Below are 21,671 nucleotides of genomic sequence, written 5' to 3'. Positions count from 1 at the left end.
TAACTACTAGTAACCTCTATTATTTTCCCAGTTTTGCTGATGAAGGAACTGAGATTCCCAGAAAATAAAACATCTTCCCAACCAAAAAGCAGTGCTAGGATCTAATCCCAGGTTTGTCTGAGTCCAAGGGTCAGATTCTTAATCTCTAAAATATTTCAAGAGTAGGTTGTAAGCTTTAATGTGGAGAAAATTTTTTAAGTAGGGTACTTCAGATTTAGTTCCATCCTTTTTAAAAAAAAAATTTAACGTTTATTTAATTTTGAGAGACAGAGACAGAGCAGGAGTGCGGAAGGGGCAGAGAGAGAGGAAGATACAGAATCTGAAGCAGGCTCCAGGTTCTGAGTTGTTAGCTCAGAGCCTGACATGGGGCTTGAACCATGAAATAATGACTTGAGCTGAAGTTGGACCTCAACCAACTAAGCCATGCAGGCGCCCAGAGTTCTATCCTCTTTGATATATGGTTAAATTGAACTCATCTACCAAAATTACTCTCTATATCTTTCAATTTTGGTCACATATTAGCTTTTCCAAAATTATTTCTTTTCTCTTTTTTAGAGTTACTCTTCAGTTTCAAGAAGTTTCTCAACAGTTTTTCTCTTTATTCCTTTTTTTACTTTTGCCTTCACACACTACTTAGTACATAATATTCACCTGTTATTGTCTATTACTCTGTATCTAATTTTAAATTCCTGGTTCAAAATAGCAAGCAAAAAAATACTAAATTATTACCTGTGTGAGTTTTCTATCACTGTGTGAAAGGCATGTCCTTTTGTATTTTTACCTTTTACTACAGAAAATCAAGTAACACAGATTGAACTATCCCTAATCAAAAAAACTTCCTGTTCTTTCATTTCTATTTCTGCATCTTTTATGACAGTCTTTACATATCTTTTTCTAATGTTATTAACCTTGACTCTGTTCCATACCTGTTGTATAACATCTTACAATAGAAATTTTTGGCCAGCTAGAATATTCTCAGTATAAAATATCAGAAAGAAAAAAAATTAAAACATGTGCAAAAGGTAATTCTTACTATAATGTAATATCAAAAAAACAAATAGCTATCTCAAGTACTCAACAAAATTGAAGTCACCATGGTAACAATGTCAGGGAAACACAAAGAAAACAATAAAATAAGATGGCAGACAAAAAGAGTTTTATTTCATTTAACTTTAAAGGTTAAACTCCCTAGAGACTCGATACTTTGTCTACAAATCCTTAAAAAACTTTATAAATTGTCTGATTAAAAACATTTCCCCACAAAGCAATGATTATATAACATTTTGTTTGAAGTGTGCACTGTGGTAATCTCCCCTAGAGTCCTTGCACCCTTTCCCTTTGTGCTTTGTGTTTCAACCAGCAATCAAAAATCCACAGAGGTGACCCCTCATTGTTTAACTCAAAGTAATCTCATTTTTCTTGCCATAGTAGATTTCACAACAAAGGGATTGGATCAGCAATGAACATGCAACACAATAAAGCCAATGAGACCTAAGAACAAATAAGGACTTTCTTGCCCTTCTCAGAAAAAGAGTGAGTTTTCATGTCTTAACTTCTTACTTTTCTAATCTGCACAGATATATCCATGTACTATTATGATCATATCTCAATGTTAGATACTTTAGATCGTATCTCAATATCAAATGCATTGGAAGAAAGTAACACAGGCTTGTTTTAGCAACAACTTTGAATTTGAAACTCAAAGAAACCTTGGGAGATTATGTGAAAAATCTTTGAAATATATAAAGCATACCAATAATAAAAGATAAACATTTTTCCTTAATTTAATATGCTGGGAAATTACACTGAGTCTTTGGTTCACTTGTATTATTATCTTTTAAGTTTATTTATTTATCTTGAGAGAGAAAGAGCACAAGAGGGGAAGGGGCAGAGAGAGAGAGGGAGAGAGAGAGAGAGATACAGGCTCTGTATCATTGGCCATGGAGCCCAACGTGGGACTCGAACTCATGAACCATGAGATCTGACCTGAGCAAAAATCAAGAGCCAAACACCTAACCAACTGAGCCACCCAATTTTTATGTATTGTTAACTCAAGCTCACTTAGGCTCTTAGTTACTTACTTGATGTGTAAGCTCACCAATCACATTATCTGCCTAATGCTTCCAGTCAAACAATGCTGTCAACTCTCAAGACCTTACCTAATCTGGGTCTTCCCTGCTCTCTCTCCTCTACCTACATATTGTTAGCACTCCCTCACATGTAACTGCAGCTCCAGACTCTTCATAGTTCTGCTGTTCCTCTCCTCTCTCCCTCCATATAAACCAGTTTAAATTTTGCATCTATACCTTTTGGTCAAGCCCTCTCACTCTGCCTACAAGATGAAACTCTTCTTTACCAATGGCATTTGGCTCTTAGGCTCTGATTACACATTCTTGTGCTTTTGCCTCTAATGCTTCAGTTTTCTCTGTCATTAGGATGTTAGATCCTGGAGAGTAAGGATTAAGATTTATGTCTCTTGTACCATCCCTAAAACCCAAACACTGTGTAGTAAGTACAGATACTAAATAAATACTCGCTTAACTAATAAAGCATGTTTTGGGGGTGCCAGGGTGGCTCAGTTAGTGAAGCATCTGACTTAGCTCAGGTCATGATCACATGGTTTGTGATTTCAAGCCCTGGAGCCTGCTTGAGATTCTCTCTCTCTGCCTCCTTCCCTCCTTTCCTCCCCCCCTCCCCAACCTCTCTCTCAAAATACATAAATAAACTTAAAAAAAGTAAGCCATGCTTTTGCTATTTGCCTTACAGAATTTGTGGCATGGATCCAGAAAAAGATTTTAAATAATTACTTGGCTTAGGGGTGTCAAGATTTAACGAATAAAAATACAGGATGCCAAGCTAAATAACCATTTTTTAGTATATCAAATGCAATATTGGAACCATATATATATATTTTTTTCTTGGAGTCAAAAATATACCACAAACTTTCTGATTTTTAGCTTAAAATTCAAATTTCATGGCATATCTTTTACTTAATCCGGTAATCTTATATTAGACCACTCTACAAAAATGATTGTACTTATTTTTCTAAATTCAAGTTAAATGTCACGTTTATGAATCATTTAAACCTTATACAGTTTTGCTAATCAAATTCTGTAATACATGAAGTTCTCTGCATTGTTTCACCTGGTGGCAACACCAAACAGATTGAGTGTCTATTATGTGAAAGTCACCATGCAAGCTCCTGCACAGGGAGGCAAAGATGAATACGATGCCATCTCTGCCCTCAAGAAGTTCATAGTCTTTGGGAGAAAAAGCTAAGTTCGTACCAGTGTCTACTCGATGTGCATCTACATGCTAATCTATACGGTTAAAACTTCCTTTAGGCCTGACCCACAACTCCTGACCAAAGATCCAAGATGACATTATATACTTTGATTGTCAAAAATGACGTATTCTGGTTTTGAAACACACATTAAATACTGCCTGTCTCTGAAGTATTATGTAAATACCTAATTCATAATAAGTGAGAACAATTAATCATAATTTGTTTTGATCAGCACATTATTCTCAGAATTTGATAATGAAGCTAGCTTTTATTATGGAAATTTCATTTTCTGGTTCCTAGGTATTTAATATGCATTTTTTAGCAAGATATTTTGTATTGCAAGACATTTTTTTCCCTCTGAGCCATGGTATAAATCCTTCACAGGTAAATGCCATACCAACTACATAATATGAATCACTTATTTAGATGATCATTAATATACAAAGATTTAGAATATGAACCTCCCTGATGTATGGTTTAGGTCTGTGTCAACTACTCTCTTATCCAATCTTTTCTGCAGTGGAGAAGAAGGACATTTTCTTTGCATAGCACAATGTCATAATGGCAGTGTATGTGTGTGTGCATGTGTGTCTGTGTGTGCAAAGTTTGATATTAGTTAAAATTTTTAGCTACACTATGCTTATAGTTGTATGCCATATAAATTCAGTGATGTCTATAATAATCAAAGATTCCAAATTCCAGAAACAACAGTATGCTTTTCATAATAGTGTATGTTTGTGTGCACGTGTGTGTGTGTAAAAATATTTCTCAGATTTAGAACATATAATTCAAAGGTTTAGAACAATGTTACCTTAACATACAACATATAAATTACAGTTCTAGAATAGACTGTCATATTTTTCCTTTCCTTTCCAAACATGACTATTGATCTTGGCTCACCAATATTGATCTAAATCTATTTTTGTGAAGGCCATTTTAAATTAAAATAAAGCATAATTAATAAAATGATGATTTCCATGGAGTTCAATGGGTTATAAGCATATCACATGAAATGATAAGTGGAGTGGTAGTAAAAGTTAAGAAGAATATTGGGGAAGTTGTATCTGTTCAAACAATTTGTCAATTATCCAGATAGAAGGCTATAGTTCATATTATCATTAGCGAAGTCTCTGAAATTATGAAATACTTATTTACGGTATATATTTTAGGTTTTGTCAAAAATTACCTTAGGTAGTTCTTCAATTTGATTGGCATCTAGATAAAGCTCCTCTAATGTCCGCTCAAAGTTAAAGACCTCCTTTGGCACCTGCTGAAGGCTGCAGTGGGAGTAGTCTAAAACTGAGATGATTTCTTCTTCACCTCGGAAACATCGGCACGGCACCAGTCGGCCGATGATTTTCCGTTTGGTGGTCATCTCCAGGCACTGCACTAGAGAAAAAGAGAGAAAAAAAAAACTGCTTAATTGTCTTCCTTTGGAGGGAATTCCTGCAATAATTAAAGCCTTAGAAATTTAATTTTGGTATAAATTTCATAATTAAGTAATGCTATAACGTTTATATAGTACATGTGTATGCATTACATCATTAACACTTGAACAGCCCTGTATGTAGGTGAGCTAGGTTTTATTCCCATTTAACAAAGAAATGGAATTCACAGAAATTAAGAGATTTCCCATCATCATGCAGCTTTGGAATGGCAGAATCTAGTCAGAACACAAACCTGACTCTGTGCAATCACCATACTTCTCACTTGACACAAGAATCTATAATTTTTAATTTTACATAAATTACACTGCAGAACATAAACATCTAAAATTTATTGGGGGAAAATGTAGTTTTTCTGCCAAAATATTCCAATTTCATCCCTAAGATTTATGATAACCTCTTTTTTACCCACAAATTCATTCCATTAGTGAACGTATATTTATCAAATAACCACTATATTCCAGGCACTGATCTAGTTAGTGGGATAGAGTAATGAATTGAACAAAGTCCCTGTTTTCATGAAGCTTCTATTCTATTGGAACTACAGATTAGAGTTAGATTGGTTATTTGCTTAAGAATGATAGCCTGGCTTTATGAATCCTATGATTTCACTAGGAGAAAACAAGTTATAATCATGGCAGAAATTCCTGTAACATCTTTGTCTAGGTTAAACTGCCCAAATGCCATATAATCCTGAAAAGCCTATACCATGTTTTTGTAACACTTTATTAAAAGTATTGATTTTCATGTCATTCTTCTAGAATGTAAGTCTCTTGAGAGTAGAAAGAGTGTTTTATTTGTTTTGCACTTGTCATGGGGCTTGACATATAGTAGAGATTTGATAACAAATGTAGATTTAACAAATGAATTCATGAATGAATAGATGAATATATTTAGGACCCCCTTCACTCCCGCCCAAATACCATAAGCTACAGATAACTTGCTTGAAGCACTTCTCATTCTTTTTTTATTTTTTTTAATGCTTTTATTTCTGAGAGAGAGAGAGAGAGAGAGAGAGAGAGAGAGAGAGAGAGAGAGAGAGAGAGAGATACAGAATCTGAAACAGGCTCCAGGCTCTGAGCTAGCTCTCAGGACAGAGCCCAACACAGGACTCAAACCCACAAATCGTGAGATCATGACCTGAACCAAAGTCGGACGCTTAACCGACTGAGCCACCCAGGCACCCCTGAAGCACTTCTCATTCTGACTGAAAGGTCACTATCTCTGTGAATGTCTCTCCAGGAAGAATGATTAGAGTCTTCCTCTGAGTTCCCAAAGCACTAATCACATTTCTTCCCAAATATGTATTCTATTTCCCCACTGCGTGAGTTCTTTGAAGAAAAGTTCTTATTTATCTTTGAATTAACAGACACAGTACAGTTTGCCAGTTACAGAGTAGTACTAAATGAGCATTAATTTGAAACATGCACTTTTTTTTGGTTGATTTATTTGACTTACTAGCATAAGTTTATTGCTAGAAAGTAGTAAGTTTATAAAAACAATATAGAATTTTGCTTTTTATTTCTTTATTTATTTTGAGAGAGAGAGTCAGAGAGAGAGGGAGAGAGAGTCCCAAGCAGGCTCTGCTCTGTCAGCACAGAGCCTGACATGGGCTCTATCTCATGAACCATGAAATCATGACCTGAGATGAAGTCAGACACTTAACTAACAGAGTCACCCAGGTGCCCCAGATTTTGCTTTTTAAGTTGCTCAGGTCAAATCATATTTGTAGAGGAATGAGTAGAAAATACTTAGGAGATGTTGGACATTCAGCCCAAGTTTTAACTTCTGAAATTAATAAAATGATATTTAGGGGACAGGTTTATGAGTTAGAACTCATAGATGGCTATCTGCCCTTGGCATTGTGTAGAAGGCCAAGTACAAACATTTAAAAAAATGACCTTTCTTCTTCATTACTTTCTAGCTCTTGAACATTTTATATTTCTAGGAATCTGAAACAAAGGTTTTGTAACTGTTATTTCACTTGACACTTGAAATCCTTGTTGGTTGGTGGCTTCCATGTCTCTACGTGGGCTTTAGCACATACTAGGCAGCCAGTAAATGCCTAGTAAATACGTGACACATATTAGGCACCTAGTAAATGTTTGTTGAAGTTATTACAGTTGTAAAGTTAAGTGATGATGGCTTAGATAATGAGAATAACAGCAAGGATCGAGAGAAGTGATGGATTAGAAAGACATTTTGGAAGCAAAATCCAGCATGTTGGTAATGGATTAAATGAGAGATGGAAGGGGAGATTGTGGAGAGAGGGAGAGGTCTTGAAAGATTCTCAGGTTTTTAATTTAAATCACTAATACTCACACCAACCACCCAGCTTAATGTCATAGAGCTGACCCAAGGTATATACATGCCCTGTCTGCCTCACTGACCCACAGATGAATGTGCAATCAATTGTCCATGACTGTGTTGTCCAGTGCTTTGCACTCACCCTATTGTGTTGAACCATGTGATATATCTTGATACTTGTATGCTGCTTACACTGCAAATTTTTTATTATAAATTGAGACAAAAAAGAATACCCAGGCTTGCACCTAAACCATTTGGCTAGAGGATCCACTATCCACCAAGACTTTTGGAACTCAGTTCACTAAGACTGCTTTCCCTTTAATGAAAGCCCCCAAATGGAGGCTCTTCTGGTCATCCTTTGTATCCCTTCTCTCATCCCCACAATGTACTGAAGTTCTCCCTTGGCCCGGTTTCTCTCTTTTCTACTCTCAGTGAACACCAAGAATGTACCTTATACCATGTCAAAAACTTCATTGAGCCTTGTCATCTTCACTGAATGCTCCCTCATAGTCTCAAATAAAACTTGGTTCACTTGTAGCCTTTAAAAGTAGAGCATGCTGACATTCTCATGCCTTAAATACTTCAGTGCTAGAAAGTGGAATTGTTACCCCTTGCTCTCTAAAAAACTACTGCTCTTCTCTCATTCTATAAAACCCCTGTTCCTTTGATGGTCTCATTACCTAGCAGTAACATCCTTCCTCTCTTCATACCATTCATTTACCAGTTCTTGAATACTCCTCTTCACTCTTTGATGACTTTGGTATCTCATTAACTGGACTATTTCTTAACTATAACTGCTTTCATTCCTGATTTATGCTCCCTATAACTAAGAGCTTTCAATTTTTGAGCTTTTCTTCATTCTAAATTTCTAAATAACTTGACTATAGTTTTACTCCTTGATTTTTCAATAGTTTTTTTAATGTTTTTATTTATTTCTGGAGAGAGAGAGAGAGAGAGAGCATGAGCAGGGGAGGGTCAGAGAGAGAGGGAGACACAAAATCTGAAACAGCCTCCAGGCTCTGAGCTAGCTGTCAGCACAGAGCCTGACATGGGGCTCGATCCCACAAACCGTGAGATCATGACTTGAGCCAAAATCAAGAGCCAGATGTTTAACTGATTAAGTCACCCAGCCACCCATTGTAGGTTTCAAACATATAATGTGGTTTAACTTTCTTCTAATAAATTCCAACACACTTCTATTCTCACCAAGTAAAAGTACATACACAGAAATTTCATTTTAAATTTATAGGATTTATTTTATTATGACTATATACTACTGTAATTCAATCACATTGTAATTATTTTAAATTTCCTTATTTTTTCTTTGCTTGATTTTTCTATGTACCTTTTATTAATTCGACTTTCTGACTAGCTCCTCTTGGTATAGTCAAATGAGTGTAATCTGTCATTTTTACCTCTGGAATAATCCACGTGTTTATTTTGATGTTTGTTTAAATTTTCTTGTTCCTGTCTCAAACGTCTGTTTTTTCTAGGTCTGATATACGTATCTATTATCCTGAAATGTGTTTTCACTATCATTCTGTGAATTTTCCATTTCTTTCTCGTGTTAGGTCTTCTATTTTCTGAATTCTGTGTCTCTTTTTTTTCTTTCTGGATTTATTGGAATATAACATACAAGGTAGAATATAACATCCAGTAACTTACTGAGAAAGGATATCAGTAGGTACATTTTTGAGAGCTTTGCAAATCTAGTTCCATTACTATTCAAAAGCCTGTTTTACACCCACCTTCCCTTCCACCAGAACATTTTAGGATTTTTATATTATCTTTAGTGTATTGAAATTTCATGATAATGTGCTTTGATGTGTTTTTTAATCCACTGTACTGGGTACTTAACAGACCCTTTCACTTTGGAAGCACTTATCTTTCAATTCTGTTAAATTTTCTGTTATTATTTAATTGGTAATGTTCTCCTCTTCCTTGTTTTTATTTTTCTATTTTTCTGCAATCTTGATTAGCTGGATATAAAACCTATCTCCTAGATTTATCCTGTAATCCAATTATTGTTTTTCTTTTGTAATTTCTTTGTCTTTGTCTCATTATTCTATTTTCTGGGAGATTTTTCTCAACTTTATCTTCTAAATCCATTTGCTATTCTTTTATCTGATGGCATAGTTTTACTATCAAAAGTTATTTGTTGCTTCCTGAATGCTATTTTTACACAGTATCCTGTTTGTATTTCAGGATGCAACATCATTTTCATTTCTGTCAGAAAATATTAGCTAGAGACATTTTGTTTTTGTCTCCCTGCTCCTAATGTTATTTCTATTTTTCTGTTTGTTTCTTTTGATCTTTGTCTTTTGTAATAGGGGCTTTCCATAAATATCTGGTGATTCATGACTGTTCTTCATTATTGAAAAGTAAAGCTCTAAGAAGTTAATTGGAAGCTTGATATGCAGGATAGAATTCACCGCAGGATGATCTGGCAGTAAGCCAAAAAAATACTCTGGTCTTCTTCCTGGGACATAACTGTATAGCTTTAAATAGAGAGTACTTCAGTCAGTTTTCCTATTTTCAGTACTAAATATCTTCAGTTCCTTGCCTGGTATCTGCTATCTCCCAGACGCTAAGGAGGTCTGTGCAGTAAATCAATTTTCGCACCCCTTTGTGGGTAATTTATATTGTAGTTAACAGTGTATTTTGTATGTAGATGATATTAAGTACATATTCTTTCCCTTTTGTCTCAAAATTAGTTGAAACTTCTGGTTTCCTGATGCCTTCTCTTCTATTTTCTCTGCCCTTGTGAGTATATGTATTTTATAATTTCTTTTAGGTTAATGGAATAATCTGGGTTGTAAGACTAGATAAATAAGGAGGGTGAAAGATTAACTTCCATGTTTAAAATAAAGTTTTCTTTTAATCCTTTTCATACTTTTCCTTCCTTTTTGTCTAACCTAATAGGAGCATTGGGCAGGGAACTACATCTTCCTTTTGGGAATGTTCTCTTCCTTTGGCTTTCCTCACATCATTCTCTTCTGATATTTATCATTCCACTTCAGTTCTTCCATTTAAGTCTTTTGAGAAAGTGCCATCCTCTCTACCAAATCCTGAGATTTATAATATTAGATATGCCCCTGCCACCCCAGGCTTGGTACCCTTCTAACTGTACACTTTCTCCCTTTATAATCTCCTTCACCTTTCCTAACTCTGACTTCATCTAATTTTGATAATAGGTGGCTATGAATTTCCTTTTATATGTGCTAAGACTTATTTTCCCTCATCATTTCCACTTTATGTTTGAAGGGCATCTCAAACATAACATATTCAAAATTGACATGATGCTCTTGAAAGGTATAGAGCCCATCATCACAGTCAAGAGCTTGAACTCTGGAACCAAAACTTCCTGGCTGTGTGACGCGGCACATTATTTTATCCCTATGTTAGTCCCTTGTCAAATAACAGAGTGCCTACAAAGCACTTAGAATGATGTCTTCAGATTTTAAGTATTCACTAAGTGTTAGCAATTACTGTTCTGCCCCAACCTCTTCCTCCTCCTGTGTTCTCCATCTCAGTGAGCAGCAATACCACTCACCCAATGTCTCAAGATAGAAACCTTGGCCTTGTTCTTGACTCCTCTAGTACCTACACTCCACATCTAACAATCACCAAGTATTAACAATTAAATAGCCTACATATTTCTTAAATGAGGCCTATTTTTCTTTACTTCTGATGCCCAGCAACCTAGCTCAAACTATTATCTCTTGCATGTATACTTGTCTCTGTCTCTCTGTTGTTCTCCCGAGACAGTACAGCAGGAGTGATCTTTATAAAAAACAAATATTATGTCACCCTCTTGCTGCAAATACTTCATTGAGTCCTCTCTACCCTCTAGGCAAAGTCTAAAATTTTTACATGGCTTGTTAAGAATAATATACTCCTATGGTCTCACTCCTGCCTGCCACACTCACACGTAGCCCCTTTGAAGTCTGGCCAGGTACCACTCTTCTGATTGGTTTCTGAGATCTTTGCATTCACTGTTTCTTCCACATTCCTAAGACTACTTTTTTTTTTTTTTAAATGAGGGCCTCAGAAATAGGGCTGCCTGTATATAGGACAATTTCCTTTGCCTTAAAAAAATAACATTAAGGGAAAATAGTCTCTCTCTCTTCATCAAGGCAGGCTGTGACTTTTGAGAATATGCTGCAACTCCCTTTGATCACATTTTAATAATTTAATCAATAGTGATTGTGTTCACTAGATTAAAAGTTCTGTGAAGACAGGGACCATGTCTAGCCTGTTCAACAAGGTATATTTCCAGTAACTTGTCTAGTGTCTGACTCAGAGCACTTTAAAATATTAACTATTATGGTGTGACTGGGTGGCTCAGTCAGTTAAGCATCTGACTTCAGTTCAGGTCACGATCTCACAGTTTATGGGTTCGAGTCCCACGTCAGGCTCTGTGCTGACAGCTCAGAGCCTGAAGCCTGCTTCAGTTCTGTGTGTGTCTCTCTGCCCCTCCCTGGCTCATGCTCTGTTTCTCAAAAATAAATAAATATTTTAAAGAATTTAAATATTAACTATTAAATGAAAATTGAGAGCTAAACATGATTATGATGACATTTATTTGTACAGGTTTTTGAAATTTTCAATTCAATTTACAATTTATCATGTTTTTTCCATAATAAATAAGTATTCATATATTATTTTCCTTATTTTATATTTTACTGTTCAATTATTTTTAAGAGAGAGAGAGGGAGAGGGAGGGAGGGAGGGAGGGAAGGAGGAAGGGAGGGGCAGAGAGTAAAGGAGACACAGAATCCAAAGCAGGACCCAGGCTCTGAACTGTCAGGACAGAGCCTGACATGGGGCTCAAACTCACAAACTATGAGATGACCTGAGACTAAGCCAGACACTTAACCGACTGAGTCACCCAGGCGACCCTTATTTTCCATACTTTAATAGTAAACTAAAGTTTAGTGTGTCTGTGGTGTATATATCACACACAGAATAATTAGTAGACCTGAAAATTAAATCTCTTATCTCCTTATTCTAAAGCCATTGATTTATTTTCCTCTAGCAGACTGTGTATTGCATGAGCCCTCATGTATATAGATTGGCATATGAGAATTTACAAAGATATTCATTTACCAATAGTTCTATTTCCCTCTCTCTCTAGCTCTCTCTTACACACACACACACACACACATATGCAGATACATACACACTTGAAGTGATTTACACATAGAATTTTTCATAGGTGCAAAATAGAATGAAGGGTAGCAGTGAGAGAAAAGACATTGTTCTTCTAAGTAGCAACCAATATGAAAGACTTTTTTGAATGTCAAAGGGAGGGGAATGTAGTAAGTTAGAATGGAGAAAGTGATTCAGGAATTGAAAAGAGCACAAAACACAAGAAAGCACATATATGTTACATACATGATATACAGAAGTACATATTTGCTTTTCTCTGAAACATAACCAGTGCTCAGTATACCACAGAGGGCATGTAGCTCCACATCCAGTATTAGGTTTTTCTTTTTAAGTTTTTTTTTTTTTTAATGTATTTATTTTGAGGTAGAGACAGAGAGAGAATAAGCGGGGAGAGGCAGAGAGAGAGGGGGACAGAAGATTGGAAGTGGGCTCTTTCCTCTCCTTCCAGGAGGAAAACAGGTATTCATTTTTTTTCTTTTAAAGCTTTACCAGAAGAGAATTGTGCTAAAGAAGCAATATATTCATATATATGTGTGTTTGTGTATATATATATGTATGTATGTATATACATATACGAATTGCTAAAGAAGATTTTTCTTTTTCTACACCATTATATGCAATCAATAGTCTCCCTTCCAGCACTCTCCTAGAGTCAAATGCATTTCTACAGCAGGGCTTGCTAACCTGAACTAACATAAGTGAAGTAACAAAAAGACTCCTCTTGCTATCTTTCTTCAAATCCTTCTCTACTGATTAAATGAAAGATAATTTCAACCACTTGAGAATTATATGTGCAGTAGTTGACTCAAACAATAAGAGTATGCGTATCAAAACCCCTATATTTATAACATTGTGTTCCCTAGGATTTTAAACCCATGATTGTCCATGTTATTGTTATCTAATATTCCATACCTGGAAAGATAAAAGGATGAAGGAAAGCTCAAACTTTCTAAGATTTGTGATAAATTCTCTGGCTGTCCTCATTAGCTGGCACAATCTTACATTTTTCAAATGACAAATGTTTCTAATTTATTCACCGAGAAACCCTTTGCTTTACTAAGTGTGCCACAGGGATATGGAAACCTGCCAAGCTCTCTCCATGCCCTACTTCAAGAAACATCTCTAAAGCCATTACCTAACCTCAAGTATGTCTCTGAAACCCTTTTATCCAGACAACATACATGGTGATTCTGGGACTCCAAGTGGAACATCTGAGGCTTCTTTCTTTGTTTTTCAACTGTTGAAATAATTACATTTTAAAAAATACTCAGATTTCATGGGTTTGTTTTCATTTTATCATTACAATATCTGAAAGCCTGCAATTGTTACACATGGTTTGATTTGCTATCTATAAGGAAACCAGTTCATCTTCGTGAAGACCAATGGACTGTTATTAAGACAAACCCCTTTGTGGTCTCTAATGCTGATGTCATCACACCAGCAATCAAAACAAGAAATCAAGAAGGAAAGCATGGTGCCTGGTGCTAAGAAGGAGCATGTTAAAAATATTTCTAAGTTCTGCTTTTAAACAAGTTATTATTTTAAGAACAGCAATGCTCTGTTCTCCCTCTGCACATTCTTCCTAGGAATTTTCATCTACTGACTTCAGAGACTTCAAACAGTTTCTATGAATGATTTCTAATATAAACTATTATCCCTGATTTAGTTCCTAACTGCTTAATGAGCTACCAATCTTTAATTAAAATTCAACTCGTCTAAAGCAGAATTTGGAAATATTTACTAAGCTCCCGCTCTGTACCAGAGACTGTGCTTTCTTTCTTGATTTCTTGTTTTGATTAGTTGTGTTTTCATTCGTTTAGTCCTGTAGCTTGGTGTTATCTTTTATTGTTCCTTTCTTTTCTTCTGTATTAAACATCTTCCCCTTCCTTTCTTTACCATGCACTCAGTCTAGTTCAGACCTTTGCCATATCCTAGTAGTATTGCTGAAAGTACTGCTGAATGAAAGTATACTATTTCTAGATATCTTTCCTCTACAATCATTATTCAACAAATATTTATTAATGCGCTAAATACTGGGTTATTTGCTAGGAAAAACCAGTAAGTAAAAGAGCCCTAGTCACTGCTCTAATGAATTCACTGGATTGTGAGGGAGATGAATATTAAATAAAAAGGCTTTCAAATAAATCTACAATTGCACATTATAATTACTATAAAAGAAAAATACTAGTGCTTTATCATTTTATATATTTACATATGCATTAAATATATTTGATTAGTCTCCAAAATGCATATCCATTCCCCAGTTCTAGAAGCTTCACTGAGTCTACATTTTCAACAGTAATATTTCCCAGCCCATGCTCCTGGGTTATATTCTCTTCCAAGAAATATGCACTGTAAATTATCATAGTAAGGGCTCAGAGAGGTCTTGTGATAAAGAAATATGCTTATCTTTGTTTAAAGTAGTATTTCCTAAGGCAATTTAAAAAAACTTAAAAAGCTAAAAACTTTATCACTTTAATTATGAATTCATATTCTGGGGGCATCTGGATAGCTCAGTTGGTTAAGTGTCCAACTCTTGATTTCAGCTCAGGTCATGATCTCACGGTTCATGATTTCAGGCCCTGTGCTCTTGCCTCTCCTGCCTTTGTGCACAAGCTCTCTCTCGCTCTCTCTCAAAAACAAATAGGGACACTTGGATGGCTCAGCCAGTTAAGTGTCTGACTCTTGGTTTGGAGTCAGGTCATGATCTTAGGGTTCATGAGTTAGAGACCCACATCAGGCTCCACACTGACAGCATGGAACCTGCCTGGGATTCTCTTTGTCTCTCTCTCTGTTCCTCCTCTGCTCTCCTGTCTCTTAAAACAAACAAACAAACAAACAAATAAATATTTAAAAAAAGAATTAGTCTTCAAATCACACACTTTAGGAAAGGCTAGTCTACAAATTTCTTTAGCTTGACATTCAAGCTGTCTTCAATTTAACTTTCAACCATTTTACTTTTACAAACATATTTTTTCAGTTCTCTATGCTTTAGCTTGCACTACTCTTAATACTGAATGTCTTTTACTAATTTTCTTCTTCTATACTCATCCAACCAATCTATGATAATACCCTTACATCCTTATATCATATTGAGTGATTTCTTTTGTGGGCTATTAAAATTGGTTTGCAGGTCTTAAAACAGCACAGTACCAGATGTTACAAAAATCTGTGACATGGAACTTCTAGGAATAATAAATGGGATATTTTGTGTTACTTTGCTGATTTCCTCACCTACTGGTCAGTGTGTGCTGTTAGTAAAAATCCATTTGAGTTGAGATCACTTATGGAAGCTCAAATTCTCCTTTCCAAAGTCTTGTAAAAGTATTCTAGATGATAAATAACACTGTTTTCCTTGTCTTTCTTCTCCTCACCATTTATATTGTCATCATAATACTAGCTACCCTAAAGAACATCAACTAGGGGATATACAATCAATATGGGGAAAAATTGCTTGAGAGAAGATTTGTCATAAGTAATGGTATATACCAGCTTACTCAAAATTTCTCCTCATTGTATCACATAGATAAATAACAATACTTTAATACTTCTTTTTCTGTCCATACATCCTGTCTTAGAATTTTTATCTGCTGATTTGCTGAAAGGTGCAAATATAGCTGTAGAAGACAGTAGAGAGCAAACTTCAAGATTAGATTAAAATAGCTCCAGATCAGGGAAAAGTTCTAATTCTTTAAAAAAAAACTGTTATAGTTCTATTTCTTGAAGAATATTGCTCTCAGGCAAGTGGTGAGCCTCACCCAAGAATATGTGAAGAAACCAATTACTAAGCATTAGGACACTCTCAAAGATCTAACTTTCATAAGGTGAAAACCTAAAATTATGTTTCTGAAATAGTATCTGAAGGCTTGTTTAGATAGAAATACAGAATAAGATAGTAGCATGGAAGTAGTCAGATATAAGCTGTTTAATAACTAGAAACTTAAGCCTAATCACTTATTTCATCCTTGAGGAAACTACTCATATGATGGTTTTATATTCTACTATCTCTTGAGATATTTTTATAATGTTTATGTTCTTAATGATAGCTAAGTTACTAAGAAAAGATCAGGTATTCAGCAAAATTTATTGAAAAGCTAGAGATATGAAAAGTACATTCAGATATATTTTAATAAAATATTTTATTTTTTGATTGAATTATTTATTTACAATGAATATAAGCAGGGAAGGAACAGAGAGAGAGAGAGAGAATTCTAAACAGGCTCTGCACTGTCAGCATGGAGTCTAATGCAGGGCTTGAACCCATGAAACGAACTAGAAGATCAGGACCTTAGACAAAATCAAGAGTGGGATACTGAACCAACTGAGCCACCCAGGTGCCCTGGTCAAATATTTATTTAATGAAAATCTAGTTATATGATGGTCAATATTGAGTTTTGTAAAAAGTCCATCTATGTGAAATATTTCACGCTTTCTTAAATAGGAGCTTTGGTAGAAGCTATTAAGAAATCATTTTCCATGCAGTTCTGTCATTTCAAGGGTTCCTTGCCTTTTGTGATGTTGACACAATGTCAATATGGTGCCCTTCACAAGATATGATAAAAGACCTATGCTTTCAATCTGATGTAAGCAGACTGAACAAAGGATTTTTAAATGGCATTTCATGCTGCTTTGTATTCATTCTTCAAACATAACTATAAATAACTTCTAATATTGTCTATGTTTATTAATATTTTAACTAATGCTGATGATGGCAGTACTTATGCCTTCAAGTTAGAGCAAATGTTGCCATTTTGAAACTCAACTAAATAAACAAGGCTTGTAGCAATAATCTTTTAATCAATTAAGTTGCTTTGGGTATAAATCTAGGCAGTTATTTTATAATTTGGAAGATTTTAAGAGATTAAGAAACATATAAGCCTACTTGATGTCACCCTCAGGCTGGAAAAAGAGTGAAAATAAAAGAAAAATTAATTTAAGAAGCTTTCTGCAAAGAAGTTAAAGACATGTCATAACACACTCAGAGATTTAATAATTAAGTAAATGTTCATGGAAGTTATCATGGCAGAGAGACTCATTTTTTTAAAAAAAGTTTACTTATTTTGAGAGCGAGCAAGTGAGCGAGAGAGAGAGAGAGAGAGAGAGAGAGAGAGAGAGATGAATGGGGGAGGGACAGAGAGAGGGAGACAGAGAGTTCCAAACAGGACCTGTGCTGTCAGCACAAAGACTAATGTGGGGCTCAAAATCATAAATCGTGAGATCATGACCTGAGTCAAAATCAAGAGTCGGATGCTTAACTGATTGAGCCTCCCAGGCTCCCCAGAGACTCATTTTAAAATGGAACTACTTTGTAATGATTCAGATGTTTCTCAATATTACTGTCTGATACGAGATTAAAAGTACAATTTCACATAACATGTTAAAGCATCTTCAGTATTTAAATACTTATCTTCATTTATTTTGTAAATAACAAACGCTATATATAGAATTTTTGTTGTTTGCTTACATTCTTATCTAAAGTGTTTAGGAAATGGTAAAAGGCAACAGAATTTGAAAGAATTAAGAGAATAAAACTAGAAGCAAACATTTTGCAAAGAGAATTGAAAAAAAAAAAAACAAAACCAACCTTTAAAAAGGCAGGAGAGCTCCTGGAATGAAAAGAGCACACCTAAATAGTGGGGTCCTTTTGGTGGACAGAGTGTACTTTACAAAGATCACAGTGCTATCAGAGTAAACATTTCTAAAATTCAAATGTAAACACATGTAAAATTCTTTACAGGCTCTCTGCTACCTTCACTATCAATCCTGTTTTGCCAAGCCTAGAATATAAACCTCTGTCAAGACTGTAGCCTCCTAGCAAAGCACACTGATGCCTTACCTTCCATGCTTTTGTCTTTGTATTTCCTGTTCTTCTGAGTTATCTTGCTTGATCGTCTCTCTTGGAATACTCTTCCTTATACTCTTCCTTATCATTTTTCACTAAATTCAGGGATTAGCCTTGTAGAAAAATTTTCCTCTACGATTCCTGTTATTATCCTCCTAAAATTCATGTATTAAAGTCTAACCTACTGTATCTCAGAATTTGAAAATAGGGTTGTTGCAGGTGTGATTAGTTCATATGGGGTCATAACAGAGTAGGGGGGGACCCTACTATAATATGATTAGTATTCTTATAAAAAGAAGACAGGTGGGGGCACCTGTGTGGCTCAGTTGGTTAAGTGGCTCAGGTCATGATCTCATGGTTCATGAACCTGGTCCCTGAGTCAGGCTCTGTGCTGACAGTTCAGAGCCTGGAGCCTGCTTCAGATTCTCTCCCTCTCTCTCTCTGCCCTTCCCCCATGCATGCTCTGTCTCTGTCTCTTTCACTCTCAAAAATAAATAAACATTAAAAAAAAAGAAGACGTAAAGAGAGAGATACTCACAGAGGGAAGATGTGAAAAGATACGGAGAAGACATTCACCTTTAAGCCAAGGAGACAGTTCTGGAACAGATTCATCCTCCATAGTTTTCCAAAGGAATCAACACTAAAAACTCTTTGATTTAGGATTTCCAGCCTCCAGAATTATGAGACAAAGAATTCCTATTGTCTGATTTGTCTAGTTGATTGTCTTTGTTATAGCAGCCCTAACAAACTAACTCAACTCTCTTTTTCAGCTTCCATTCAAAAGTTAGGTGGCTCTTAACCAGCATCTATAAAACTCTGGGCCCAATATGGCAAAGACTTATTACAATTGTTTTCTTGTCAATCTCTTGAAGTAGTGTGAGTTCTTTCTTTCTTTCTTTTTTTAAGTTTATTTATCTTGAGAGATAGAGAGAGGGAGAGAGGGAGAGAAGGAGAGAAGGACAGAGAGAGAGAGAGAGAGAGAGAGAGAGAGAGAATGAATCTCAAGCAGTCTCTGCACTGGTGGCATGGAGCCCAAAACAGATCTTGACCTGAACTGAAATCAAGAGTCAGATGTTTAACCACCTGAGCCATCCAGGCACCCCATGGTAGTGTGAGTTCTAAATTAGACCATAAACTCTGTCCTTTGTTGCTGCTGTTGTTTTCCTAATCCAAGATAGATATGTAATGTGAAATTGTCTTTTTTACAGATTAACGAATACAGGCAAAGATGGAACTTTTGTTTCATTTTAAATTCATCAACTGTTTGAAGAAAATTTAAAACTTCAATTTCAGTTGCAGACAAAATTGTCCAACAAAAGTATAAAATTAAACACTAAGAAGCAACATGTGTAACATGACAGAAAGAACAAAATGGATAGATTACCCCTCATTCTCAGAAATAAACATACTGGGAAAGAAATGACTCAGTGTTTTTCATTAATACACATAGTGAATATAAGAAACTAACTTGAACCTAAAAATTCAAACCAAAGACTTAAATAAAGATTTCAGAAGTGTCTTAAAAAATTTATATGGTGGTTATCATACAAAAATGATGGGAATATCATGTATAGAAGGAACAGCTCTAATAGAAAAGAGATAGCACTATATGTCAATATATACATCCTAAACTGATAATGGAAGTAAATTGAAGAATTATTGAAAGAGAATAAAAATAGAAAATATGTTACCTTAAAAGTACACTATTAATCACAAGATCATGTGAAATTCATCTGAGGGATATTTTTCTAATGAACATTACTATACTGGCAGAGAAAAAAATAAGAGTAATGAGAGAAGAGTTGTTTAGACATGGTGGGCACATAGTTCTGCTCAATCAAAATATTGCTACTTAAAATCTCATTTGTTATTTTCTCCAGAATATAAAAGTGATGTATATTTATTATTAACAATTTGGAAGATATAGAAAAGTATAATAAAAGAAAATTCACCATATTCTCATCATTCTGATATAAAGCACTATAAACATAGTAAAGTATTTTCTATCATTCACTTAATGTTGTACTCTAGATACATGAACACAGACACATACACACAGGCACAAACATGAAACACACATGTGTATTATTAAAGTATATCCTTCTGTGTTGTACTTTTCTACTTAGCATTATCCTATAAACTTATATCATTAAACATCCCTGAAAACATACTTTTTGAAGGTGACAAAATATTCTGTTGTGAATAGGCCTACCAAATTATGTGACCAATCTTTTTTCTATCCTATAAATTTGTATGTTTGCCATTTTCTCCAGTTATAATTAATACCTTGATAAACAATTTCAAATACAAGTTCTTGTGCACTCACTAGGTGAAAACGATTTAAATGCTTTGCTTTTCTTGATAAACATTGCAAAACTGCTCAACTGTTATACCAATTGCTACTGCCCAGAATATTATATATGAATATCTAACTCCTTGCATAACAGATGTTATCAGTTTATTTCCAATCATTGCCAGTTTGATAGAGCAATGCATAATTTGAAGTGTTTTCAATCTTTTCCTTTATTTGCTCCTTCTTTATGCTTATAAAATCAGTTTGCTAAATGAACTTAGTTATTTTTTTTTAACACAATGGCTTACGAATAGGAGACATTTCATATTTCATCAATTGGTCTCATGCTCAGGTATTATTGCAGAACACTGTGTGAATAATCCAGATATTTTTAATTACTATTGGCCATAGTTATTGAGCAGGTGAGTACAATATAAGAAGAGAACAACATAAATGACTATACAAATGATGCATCTTTATATGTGAAGAGGTAATAGATTTAATCCTTCATTTGGTTGTGTTTTCATGGAAGTGTTATGTACAATAATGTGAATAAATGAGGGAAAAATTCTAAGACTTTGTTCTCCATTGTCAATGATGGATCCTTTCAAATGAAAATGTCTCTTGATAGCATTTATGTTGATTGACCTTGAAATCTGGCACCAAGCCTTAATTCAAGAATACTTATTTTTCTTACCAATATAGGATGTCACAGACTGAATAATTTTTATAGTATATAAATTCAATGTTTTTCTTTATGTCATGAACCCAGTTAGAGCTCAATCCACCTCTAGCAATTATAGTGAGGGAAACAATGAATGCTGTCAGAACAAATTTTCCTTCTATTTCACATTTTCTAGATATATGTATATATTTTCTAGATATATGTAGAACAAAACAAGGTACAGAGATAAGAATCAATGCAGACAAAATGCACCTAATTTCTCAGTAAGAAGCAACAACTGTCTTCCTAGACAGACTAAGAACCAAGGACCAAATCTAATCTGAAGCAGAAAAGTAACATAATGTCATTATTCTCTTGGAACATCTTCTTAGTTTTTAATAATATTAGGAAGGAACTCATTAAATGAATTTATATGCATCATGTTTGTGTGTTTATATGTATAACCTGAGGTCCAGAGTAGGGAAAAAGCTGGATATTGAGATAAATGAATACACCTGGTAGTTAATCTTTTTGGCTTCTTAGAATAAACATTTCATTTATATTTTAAAAAATATTTTCCCCATAGAAAAGGGAATATATTTAGAAAAATTTTTTCTGCTTGTCTCACAGTTATAATGAGTATTGTGGTATGTTTTATAAAG

General features: G+C 34.8%; 1 protein-coding gene across 3 annotated transcripts in view; it reads right to left on the bottom strand.

The window, feature by feature from the left end:
• LRRC7 (leucine rich repeat containing 7) overlaps window positions 1–21,671 on the bottom strand; it is a 561,823-nt gene that overhangs the window by 337,550 nt on the left and 202,602 nt on the right. For all 3 annotated transcript variants that reach the window (XM_077776423.1, XM_077776421.1, XM_077776422.1), the window contains exon 6: window positions 4,473–4,675. In XM_077776423.1, coding sequence (XP_077632549.1) covers window positions 4,473–4,675 — 203 coding nt within the window. The remainder of the gene's footprint in view (window positions 1–4,472; window positions 4,676–21,671) is intronic.

This window comes from Crocuta crocuta, unplaced genomic scaffold (assembly GCF_008692635.1).
Source record: "Crocuta crocuta isolate KB4526 unplaced genomic scaffold, BGI_CrCroc_1.0 scaffold342, whole genome shotgun sequence".
NCBI lineage: Eukaryota > Metazoa > Chordata > Mammalia > Carnivora > Hyaenidae > Crocuta > Crocuta crocuta.
Note: the sequence above shows the minus strand (reverse complement) of the source record. Positions and strands in the feature narration are given on the sequence as shown.